This window comes from Anthonomus grandis, chromosome 1, assembly GCF_022605725.1.
Source record: "Anthonomus grandis grandis chromosome 1, icAntGran1.3, whole genome shotgun sequence".
Classification (NCBI taxonomy): Eukaryota; Metazoa; Arthropoda; class Insecta; order Coleoptera; family Curculionidae; genus Anthonomus; species Anthonomus grandis.
Window position 1 is genome coordinate 19,911,580 of NC_065546.1, and position 12,579 is coordinate 19,924,158.

A 12,579-nucleotide genomic window follows, 5' to 3' on the forward strand; every position below is an offset into this window, starting at 1 on the left:
CTAAAAATATTTTAAACTGTTTTATTTGTTTATTATATTTTCATAACTAAATAGCTAAAAAATAATAATATAAAATCATACCAAAATAGTTGCACTTTATGAAATTAACAAAAAAAACAATATAATAATACAATAATACAAACGCCAGTCAGCAGCAGCCAAACATTGCGATAAGAATGGTTGTCATAGTAACTAGTGTCAGACACGAATAAAGTAATTAAGTCTGAGTAAATAACAAAAAAGTTTTTAAGTAATATGTACTTTTGTATGCTCATATTTTGTAAGTACCTGCAATCGAATAGTTAATGAAGGATCGCGACGCCCAGCTCTTTGCAAACGCCGAATTTTTTAACCTTTGAAAAATATTTACTTCAGCCCATAACATTGACCACTTTTTACAGAAATTAAATACTTATTTTTGCTTTGGAGTTATTGGCGTGTGAAGTTTTAAGTGAAAAGGTCTGTATATTTTTTGTTAATTTGATACTGACCTATAAAGAAAACTTGTTTTCTAAAAATTAGATGCTAAGCATATTTGGTATTATAAAAACTAATACTCAATAAATTCCTTCTAAAGATGTACGGTCATTCAAAATATCCAGAAGATGACGCATTTTCAAGCTGTTATAAGAAAACATAAGAATAAATAATTCAGATATGAAATTGCAGTGTTACTTACAAAAACAGGGTCCGAAAATCCCTCAATTCAGCAGGATGTGTTCTTACGCGAAGCGTATTGTAACAAGAAAAATAGTAGATCTCAGAAGCGTCTGTTCTTTAAAGACAAAATTGTTTATTCAAACATTTAAACCCATTGTTGTTATCATAAAGCAAAGTTTACACTTTTACTTAACAAAGATACCAACAAATAAACCTAACTAACTATTATATCCTTCAATCATAAAAAAAATAAAAAATATAAGTATAAAGACAATAAGAAAATGAGGACAATATAATACTGTTATGAAAATGTAAAAACGTTAATTATTTTCATAGCTTTTGTACTGTTTTGTTCGCATTTTGTAGTTTAAGTGGATTAGTGATGCATTTATTTAGTATTCAACTTACATTTAGTTTATTATTTTCACCTATAGTATCTAGTTTTTAAGTAGTTCATCTTGTTTGAGGGCCCCAATTTAAGTTATTTAGGTTATATTATTGTAAATCCCTGTATTTTATATTTTCGAGAATTTGAATACTTGCTGGATTTGGACGGTCAGTATTCTCTTGAAATTATTAGTCTCCATCGTCAAAAACGACGTACAAAATTATAAATATTTCTAAATTGTTCCAAGGGTCTTAAGAGATCGCATTTTGTAATATTTTAATCTGTTTTAATTAGTTTTGTTCTTTATATTTTGTTTTGTTATTTTCCTTGGAAGCAATTAAACGACAGCCAATACGAATCAGGTTAGAGTTTTTGACATTGTCAATAAAGGTCTATTGCTGACATATTCCTGGAATAAGTGTAGGAGTGTTTTCCTGAATTTCATTACAATACGTTCCCAGATATGTTAGGAAATAATATCAATTCTTTAATTTCTGAGGCTATTAAAAATTAACTAACAGAAACAGAAAGAGCCTTGACTATGTTTTTTAAGTCCATCAATGATTAAATTATGAACTACCAGATAGGTAAATAGGGTGTGGTGAGGTGTATCTAGAGAGGAAGGCTTTCGCTTGTTTTGACCGAATTTGTTTCTTGATCAGAGTCATGTAAAGTCTGTGATTTACAGTCTTTAACCTAAAGATTTAAAATAGCTTCATGCTAAAAGAAATACTATTCATTTTTTCGGAAACAAATAGGTCAATTTTAAAGAGTAAAGGCGTCTCGAAATGAACTTAAGGGAGGTGATAGAGGAGGTCATTAACTCATTGCTCGGAGTTTTTGGGTCATTTATATTTCTACAAAAAAAATATTTGATACATTATTATCTGGAAACTTTGTCCATTTGAGATTTTTAAAGTGTGTATATAACATGTGAGAAGACACGAAATATGCTTAACTTTTGGCCTTAATATTGTAAAAAAAAAAGAGTTTTTGAGACATTTTGAATAATATATCAATAAGCAGTACTTGGATATTACATCTGAATTATAGAACGCAAAGATTACAGCTATTATTTAACCCTTTACATAGATTTCTCATTAATATTCTTAACTTTTGTTCTCGTATAGATAAAGTTCCTGAAATCCAAAGAAGGCACCGCAATGGTTCAGATGGGTGACAGTGTGGCTGTTGAAAGATGCGTGCAAAACTTAAATAACGTGGCCGTAGGACTTACAGGTGCCGCCCCCTTATTGAATCACCACCACAAAGAGAATCAGGAAAATACTACTGATACACAGGTAAGTAGATGAGCAAAAATTATATAAATTATTTATTAAAACTGTATATGCCTTAAATTTCGCAAAAGACGTTCCTAGGTTAACTATAAATACAGCACTTCATTGAAAGGAAAGCAAAAAAAAATTACAAATTCAGCTCATCAAGATGCAAATTCTTCAGAGGTTCCTGGTGGTAGAATGCATTTGTCTAAGACAATAATATAATTTAATAATAATTGCTACAAAGGATACATTTTTCGTATGAATGTCTTTTTTTTTAATGGAAAAGTTAACATAGAAGGAAACTTTTAAAAGAATCTACACGTGGTTTATGCACGACATAGCTTCAGTTTATTTTAGGTAACTTTTATGCATGGGTTTTTTGTCGCATAAAAAATGCGGCTTTTGAAGATAAAACAAAATGAACCTTTTGTTTAGGATTTATTTGTCCCGTGCCGCTTTCAAATAAAATTTATTAAATCAGTAGCCATTGTATCATACAACAAAAAAAGTATATTAATAATCGAGTTATGTATTTCGTATACAAACAAAATTTAAAAGAGACGCCAGAGGCGTTGAGGAATCCAATAAATAATTTCCAGAATTTTAAGAAGTAAGTAGGTATTATACATGTCGAAATAAGAAGCAACAATGAAAATGTCGTCCAGATTTTCAATGACACTGACATATGTATATGCGACATAAAAGCGGCCTATTCGCTGCATTAAACATGCAGAACCTCAAAATTGGCCAAGTTGCAGTCCCGATATAAATCCTTGATATAAAACATACGACTGCAAATTATTACTTAAATTATTATTTCCGATTTCCCCATAAATATTTGATCTAGTACATTCCTTACTATGTGGGCAGTGTTCAGCAACTTACTTCTGTAAGACCAACAGGTTATGCTTTCCAGGTATTTGGTCAATGAACCTTTGGGTTTCTATCTGTAAATCTTTATATTCTCCTTTATAGCTTCTTCCTTTTGGATGATGTTGTAATCAGATAGGATTACTACGAGTTTGAGCTACTATGAGTTTGGGCGTTCTCCGCTTCCTGTCTTGGACTATAATGTCTAATTTGTTTCTGTCTGATCTGTCTGTATGAACTTCCAAATGATGGTAACTTCTGATGTATCGATTTCAGGGTCTGGGTTGTGCTAGTACCACTTGTCTTGAACTTTTATATATTGTTTTCTTTGCAAATATTTCAGTGCAGATGTTTGGCAACCTGGCTATGTCGATATGCTTTTTTTGCCAGGTTTGGGCAGTCTGACACTAAAGCTTGCTCTGTTAATTTTTGTGTTCTTTTATACTTTATTTTCTGCTTAAGATGTTTAATTTTTTTAAGACTAATATCTGGTTTCTGTTGAGCCTGATTTTCGTTGGTTTTCGTGTACGTCCTTGCGTATACATCATACTTAGGTACTTTTCTTCTTATTTTAATTCCAGGTCAATCTTCAGACCTCCCGGGGCGAGGGCGTAGCTGGTTTCTAAATTGATCATTCGTCGCCCCCTTCTTTAATGGGGATCTATGCATAGTGAGCAGTTTCCTTCAGTGAGCGGTTTTACGGTCTAGATGTATGATATCTGCTTGTGTCCATTTTATTATGCCCAAGCTGTATTGCACTACACGCACATCCATTGGTGTAATGGCGAGAAATTTGTTCTTTGCGTTCAGCTAAGATTTCAATGCCCTTTTCTTCGGTGGTGGGTGTTCTAATGCTTTTATTGTAATGTTGTTTTTTAGCTTCAAGTGTTCGCTTTTGTACGTTTTCTTATTTAAAACGTTGTTTTCGCGCCTTTCTCCAGTCCAATTTCCATCTGAATGTTATCGCTAACTTGCGTAACAAGTCTGATTTATTCGGCAAGGTTCCTTGGCTACTAGCTTAGGGTCATCAATGTATTAATTTTTATTATTATGTATTGCTTTTTATTATTATTGGTGATTGATTTTTTCAGCCTGACTCAAAAGTTTATGCAACTGGTGTAACCACTGCCAGGTTTAAGAATAACACACAGAGGGCCATGCAAAACATCAGTGGCGTGAGCGAATCTCCCTGGTTTATACCATTCTTTATATGAATGTTTCGATAAGCCAGCTATGAGGTACCCTCTAAAGTGTACTACTCCTCTCAAAAGCCTTTTTTAATGTATCCAGCATATTGAAAGTTTCTTCTTGTAGTCCTTGTAAAGTAGCTGGCTGGTTAAGCTAGAAACAAATGATTTTCAGTCAGGTGTTCATAGATCCTTTCCAATATTATTTTCGTTAATAGTTTATATGTGTTGTTCAAGTAGGTGATGGGGCGGTAATTCTTGCATCAGTTTTTTAATTTTTTGGCATAACATGAGTTCTTCCTTTTGTAAGCCATGCAGGGATACTTTGGTATTCATTTATTATGTGATTATATCCTATTGCCAGTTTGTGATGAATTGCATGTAGTTTGTTCAGACAGAAATTTGAGACACTGACTATGCCCGGCCCTTTCTAGTTTGAAGATGTATTTAGCGCATCTTTGACATCTTGGTCTGTGGTTACTTCATCCGTTTTACCCTTGATATTTCTTTATAGGCTTGTTGGATCCAATCTGCAGTTATGACTAGGTAGTGTTCTTTTCTAGAAATTTTCCAGTACTCTTTGATTTATTCTTTCGGTAGTGCACCTTTAAATGTATTTACCGTTCCTCATACTTTTTTATAGAATTTGGCGGTGTTGTTCGTAAATTGTTTGTTTTCGTAAATTGTTGATATTGCCTAGCTCTTTCTGACCACCTTTTTACTGTCTTACTTCCTTTTTCCTCCCTCATCCCAGATACCCAAGTATCAAAGGGAATGAGCTCTGTGGGGGCGCTTACCAGGTTATCAGGCCCGTGGTGACGATCAATGGTGGTGGTTCCCAGAAATTTCCTTACGATTCGGGCTGTATTTAATAGCACTGTTGATTGAGACCTAGTTTTTCAATGCTTCTTTCCAGGTTCTCTGGTTTGATTTTCGTAGTCGACATTATAATTGGTATCGTTTTAAAATTATTCATTCGCTATTGCCTCTGTAGCCGTACTTCTAGGTCGCGGTACTTTGAAATTTTTCTGCGTGCGTTTGAACTAAATTATTAGTATTGGGAATAGCCACTTCGATTAGAGATGTTATCTTATATTCACTAAAACTAAGTCAGGTCTGTTACTACTCAGAGTTTGATCAGTTAAAATAGTACGATCCCAATAAAGCCTAAAGTTTGCAATTTTCAGAATCATTTCTGAAACATACTTATAATAAGGATACTTTTCATTCTGCAGAAGTTTCATTTTTAGAGCGAGTTCTTGATGTATAATTTTCTTTGTATTCCGTAGGCGCAAATATTTGGCAACCTCCTGTTATGTGTTACCTGTTTACGGATACTGTTTCCTGTTTACGAATTGTCTCAGATGTTTGGCATTCATATCTACATTGGTCATCTTCAACTTGATCTTGGATGGCTAAGAGTGAATCTTCTGTTTTGGGAAACATTTGTCCTGAGATCAGTCAATAGTTTGACGCACATTTGTCAACATGTTTCTGCATGAGTTCGTTAATACGTCTTCCGTGCAGACTTGCTCTTTACATCCCATACCATTTTTTGTACACCCCTTTTGCTCATCTGCAATAATTTGGTTGTGTTCGCAATGCTCGTATATCCTCTGGGCAATACACGAAGTAAGAATCTTATACATCGTTGGTAAGCAGATAATTAAGAGGTATTTTGCGGGATCCTGTTTGTTAAGATCGTATTTGGCCAGAAGATAAGTTGATCCCTGTGTAAAAAAAGGATTAATCATGTCATTAAAAAACTTAGTTAATCGATTGTGTACACCTTAACTTGTGTAATGTAATTGTGTATTTCATCAGGTCCCGGTGCTTTCCAGTTGTGTGCATTTTTTATAATATTTGTGACTTCGTTGGTTGTCAAGGGATTATGTCTCATTTTAGGGATATTAGCGACACTTTCTCTCTCTTCATTAATCCACTCGGCGCGTTGATTGCATTGTACCGGTATTTCAAGTTGATCTTTCCAGAATTGCTGAATGTAGGATATGTATTGTTTTATGTACTTGTCAGTTGCCTATTATTAATATTATTATTATATGTATGTATGCTACTAATATATGTAACAATATTATACATTTCAGGCAAAAGAACACAAACTCCAACTGGCCTTCAGTAAACAGCCCTATTTAAGTGAAGTTACGAACCCCTATCCACTTCCGGACAAGTCACCGTCTTACAAGGAGTACTTGAACAACAAAAATAATAGATTCATGAACCCCGCCATGGCGAGTAAAAATAGGATTCAACCACCCAGCAAAGTATGGTTTTTACAACTTTCATAAAATTTTCCAATTAAAATTTACATTTGTCACAGATCCTTCATTTCTTTAACACGCCGCCGCAAGTTACCGAAACAGAACTGATCCAAGTGTTTAAAGACTACGACGTGACGCCTCCGAAAGCGGTTAAATTGTTCCCCATGAAGTCGGAACGAAGCAGTTCGGGCTTGTTGGAGTTTGAAACAACCACAGAAGCCGTGGCGGCCGTTATGGCTTGTAATCATGCCGCCATCGAAAGTCCTGGTAAGTTTTATTGGAGTTTAAATTTTAAAAATACGAATGTGTACGAGTGTCCCTATAGGATTAGTAAAAATTGAAGTAAGCCTTCTTATCGCTTTCGCAGCATATGCGATTGTAGATATAGACAAAAATAATTCAACCATTCACTAGAGCAGCCGTTTAGCATTCCAGAAGATTACACGTTTAGAAGATCGCCGTTCTCAATAAATATTTCTTTGTATTATTTATTGAAATATATGAGGTATTTCAGTCTTTACTAAAAAAAATTGGCTATTTTTACAATAATTTTATACTAATATTTAGACTTCCGAGGCGTATTTGCAGTTCACCTCTACATATCAGGGCTTCAAATCTTTAATATTTATATTTATCAAGTACATTATCAAGTACTTAAAAAACCATAGGCTTGTATTTGGTGCTGTACCGTTTTTCTAGAATAGTGCCGTTGCTTTGAAAATGTTTTAAGCCCTGATGATGGCCTACGGCCGAAAGCGCTAGGCTGCAATTTTTAATTTATTATATACGCTAAATACAAGTAATGTGTTTTATTTATTAAGCAAACACAGCGTACAACTGATACACTCATTAAAACATTATGTCTAATCCCTAATTGCTCTAATTTATTTAATAAAATATTCGTATCTACTGTCTCAAATGCTCTTTAAAAGATTAGAGAAACTGCTAAAACATAGTTATCATAGTTAACGGCCGTTAACCGGGGTGATGATTGTTAACTCCCACGATTTTGGAAAACAGCATTGCTGAGTGACGTATTTATAACATCTGAAAGACGATTACCAACGCTACATACAACATCATAAAGGACCTGGTTTCAGAAAAAAAACTTTAAAGTTTAAAGTTCCTGGTTACAATTTATGCATCTCAAAGCAACATTTAAGATATGCCACTATATCATCCAGATCTAAACCCAATAGTTAATTTGGATATGTAGCAAACAAAAACGTAAACTTGAAGAAATTCAGTAAAAATAGTGAATTGTCTGAAGAGAAATAACATAAGGAGGATTATGGACCACAAAACTTAATTGTCGAAGAGTACAAAACCTATCTTAATTTATCGTAACACATGACCTTTGGCATTAAAGAGTCCATCTATTTCATAAAGTTTATACCTTAGTCTCTGAAGGTTTATGATATAATGTATATTTGGGGACTTAATCATAGTAATCGTATGCAATTCCTCTAAGTCGAAACCATTTTCGCTTTCCGTTACAAAATTGCTATAATTATTTTATACACTTTATATTATAGTGCTTTTTCTATTGGTTTATTGTGATATAGGGTCATCGATTACAACCACAGTTCTTGGTTTTAATTGATCTCAAGAAATTATGGCTGAATTTAAGTGTGATTCCTGTCAAAAGACCATCTTGGAGAAAGAAAAATATAAGCTTCGCTGTAGCGGGGAATGTCGCCGAAATTTTTGCATGTCCTGTACTGGTTTGGATAAGGCCACAACAAAGGTACTGTATAATCAAAAGTACCATAACATTAGATTCTTCTGCAATGTTTGTGACTCTCCTACTTCAAAATACCTTCACGACAAGGTTTCATAGTTACAAAAAGCGCAGTTTCCTTTAGACATTGTTGATGCTTTGGGTTCATGTCTCAAAAAGAATACGGATCTCTACCCTGTCATTACAGAACTATATGACATCTTGAGTCAAAATAATCCGAAATGGAAGGTTTTGTTCGAGAAAATGGATGACATTCACAACTTGCTTACCAATAGTAGATCTGAAAATGGTCAAGAGTCAATGTTTCACTCAATCAGGGATATGAAACAAGAGCTCTTTAACCTGTCTTCACTTCTTTTGGGAAAACACGACGAATCCGTCAAGATCCAGATTCATGATTCCCCCAAACAAGAACTTGCCAAGGAAATGGAAGATTTACGGAAGAGTATTAATCAAATGGTCCTTAAAATTGAAAAGTTGACAGTTAAGGAAAAAGAAATCCCTAAATACATTCCAACAATAGCAAAAAAGATCCATTTCCATTTCTATACAGACCGATCAGGAACCAGAAGTTTCGCCCCGTACAAAAAGAATAACGGTTTCACCTCAGAAAACCATAACTAGGGAAGAATGGCATTACCTAATCGTCTCTAATATTTCTCCTGACTATACGGTAAATCGGCTCGCTCACTACGTTAAAGATAAGCTCCAGACTAATGCTTTTATTCGATGTTTTCCCTTTACGCAAAATGAAGACAGTGTGAACTCCAGCTTTAAAGTAGGTGTCCAAAACAAGAATCTTTTTAGCCAGCTAAAAGAGACGAACGTATGGCCGGCTGGTGCTATAGTGGATGGACGGAGGATGGGTCCATTACCACCGTTAAATTCTCCACCGGCAGCTAATAAAACCTTAACTCCCAAACCTGTCTCAAATCAGCTCAATATGCTTCAAATTGGTTCAGATAAAGATGCCATAGCTGCATCTAAGTCATTTGGGCAAGAAAATGTCAGCTTCAAACTTGTGGAGAAGGCCAAGGATGATGGTGGACTGCATAATATGGACCCGATGACTCCTCCAGTAGTGCGACTATCCCAAAAATCTGATGCGGAAAATGGGCGGTACCTGTTGGCTAGATTGAGAGACCCCACCATCTTAAAAACTCTTAGGCTCTACTTGGCATACCTCTATGACCAGCCTTCCAACGTCTGTCTCGAAGGCCACACCAAGACCAGTGTCAACCTAATGCTAGCTTCAGAGGGCCTACCTACTAACATAGACTCCCTCCGACGCTTGTATATCCGTTTCCACGACGTCTATGGAATTGGTGCAGCCGAAGTGGAAGTCTCCGCTTTTAGATCCTTCTTTTCTTCAGAAAAAATTTTAAGGCTTCAAAAAATACGAGAAAGTCAATCTAATTATTTTTCCAGTGGTTCCTCATCTAGGAACAAATTTTTTTAAATAACGTGACGCGACCAGAGGATCAAGCACCCTCTGATAAATCGAATGATAGCAAGCTTAGCGTATTTCTTCTTAACATTCAGTCCTTAAGACACAAAACTAATGAATTATTTCTTTTATTAGAAGAGCTAAATTTTCAAGAAATAGTTGCTTTAACCGAACACTAGCTAAACATTGATGAACCTGTTTTTGTTCAAAATTACACTACAATAGCAAGATTTAATAGAACTAATTTATCTCATGGGGGCACTATGATTATGTCTATAAACAACGATTTTTCACCTAAGTTTGATAACTTTTTATCAGAAAAAGTATTTGAATTTTCCATAGTTTACCATAATACATACGACCTCTATATTATTTGTGTATATAGCACACCTTCCACTATCACTATGAACTCGATTATAACATATGGCTATGATACTGCGATGTAAACAGGCCTCTACAATCCTTCAGACCTTTTTAAATGATCGACGGTCTTCGTCAAAGAGTTTTTCCACTGCGCATCCAAATTCCATCGGCCACTCGGATGTGGTTGAGTAGTAGGTAATAAGATTTTAAAAGGCAATAAGCACATATAATCGTTAATATGTTTCTCATATCGACGTTTCGACATTTTTAATGGTAGCAATGTCTGTTCTATTCTTATTTACTTGATGGCGCTGCTAAGAGGCAATTGCCAGCACGATTTGAAGATTCGGGAAAACCATCGGGTATGTACCTGTATATTTTCCGTTGCATGATGTCGCCTTCCCCACGATGCATCCGGCATTATCCGGCCCAGATACCGGCGTGAATAGATTCAGCTATCACAGACAAGGGGTGTGAAAGGGATTTAAAGGATAGGAAAGGACAAGCAATCACGTTTTGACTGGGTGAAGGATAACGCGGAAGTGTGGTAGTAATATCATCATTACTGTCGGTTACAGTGCTAGCGATCGCCCTTACATCTCCATCTTCAAAATATTCCTGTTATTACCGCAGCATTAATCTGAAAGCATAATTTAAAACATTTTACGCCTGTACTATTTTTGATTATTCCTACTTAAAAACATTGACAAAATATTTTGTTTTCGCTCAGGCATTTTTAATGTTCAGTCAGTTTAAATATTCTGTTTTGAGAACTGACTTTGTTTTTCTATTTTTATTTTAAGAAACGAGAAGTTACTGTTATTGGAATTATTAAATTTGATTTTTATATCGATACTATTTACACGAGAAATGCCATTTATCTGTAGTAATTATTCAGCACAGCTGAATGTGCGGAAAATATTTTTATTTACGGTAAAGAAGACCAGTGTTCGTTAAGAACAGCTTCGGCTTACCCAGAGGCATCCGGAGAAAAATGTAGTCGCATATAGATTCGCCAACTCGTGGCAAAAATTCAATAAACTTGTACTGTCGCAAATAACCAATGGGATGAAACAAGATTACTGGATGCAGCAGCGCCAATTAAACTACTTACATAATTTTTAATAAATTGTGCTTTATCGATTTGTCAGGAAGTCACAACACCCAGATTATAAAGTATTGGTCGCTAATTTATAAAAGGAAATTTAAATGGAAAAATGTATACAAAGCCGGACACGGCCATTTATCTTTTAAAAACATATTATTATATTTTTACCAGGAGGAGGACCTCCTCATTATGTAGTTCCCATTAGGCAATGATTAGGAAGTAATTAACACTGGTCATATGACTCGTCAGGTAGATGATTTTCCCCTACCATTCTACTTTAACGGAAACTCGCTCATATACCTAAAGAAAGTAGAAAAATTTATAATCGTGTTTCTCTACGTAATAGACAAACATCCGATATGAAAAAGTTCAAAGGCATGTGAAAATCATTATAGGACTAATCATTTTCATATTTTGTAATACCTTTTATTTTGTTCTCTTATTGTTCAATTTACTTTGTCTAACTTATGTTTTTGGCAGCAGTTCTACTTATTTTTAATCCTGTTTTGGTAAATAAAATAAGTATTGGTTCTTCCGTAAATTTGTAATTTTTAATTAGTTAGTTTTTAGGATGCTTGCATGCATGAAATTTTTATAATGCTTGATGCATTATAAAAATTTCTTTATAAAAAAACTCGAAATACTTGAAATCGGTATGTGTACAATTAATATAATCTTACCCTTTTATATAGTAGTGACCTCGCTCCTAAGGTGAATAGTATTAATTGGGATCGAAAAACGGTTATAGAGGTGTACTAAAAGTGGAACTCAAAAATTTGTTATTTTCTTCCACGAGTTTCTTTTACGAGATTAGAATTCATAGTATAGAGGTAAATTATGCAGTTTAGAAGTAGCATCTCCCCAGTAAGAAAATAAAAATTATAAAGCTTTTAATAATATAATGTATTATTTAATTCGTTTCGGGAAAGCCTGATTAATAGCATTATTTCTTTTAGATTCATTATTTATTGTGCAACATTTTTAAGTAAGTTAAGTTAATTGATCATTTACCATATAACATAGATATCCAATAAGAGGTATACGCCAACAACTTGATAGATAAAAAGAATATATTAGGGAACTTTTTGATGCTAAAAGGTCTGGAAGTGGAATGAGCGTTGAAAGTCATCAAAAATGAGAAACCAACTGGAAGTGAGTACTGAAATTTTGAAACTGTTAGTAAAAGAATAACAGCCACACAAAACTTTTCAACTCCATCTAGGAACAAAGAATAATGCTGACGGATTGGCTCA

At 34.4% G+C, this 12,579-nt stretch overlaps 1 protein-coding gene across 2 annotated transcripts in view; it reads left to right on the forward strand.

Annotated features, from left to right (window-relative positions):
• LOC126739447 (heterogeneous nuclear ribonucleoprotein L) overlaps nucleotides 1–12,579 on the forward strand; it is an 840,569-nt gene that overhangs the window by 811,757 nt on the left and 16,233 nt on the right. For both annotated transcript variants that reach the window (XM_050445127.1, XM_050445137.1), the window contains exons 8-10: nucleotides 2,179–2,349; nucleotides 6,494–6,670; nucleotides 6,727–6,934. In XM_050445127.1, coding sequence (XP_050301084.1) covers nucleotides 2,179–2,349; nucleotides 6,494–6,670; nucleotides 6,727–6,934 — 556 coding nt within the window. The remainder of the gene's footprint in view (nucleotides 1–2,178; nucleotides 2,350–6,493; nucleotides 6,671–6,726; nucleotides 6,935–12,579) is intronic.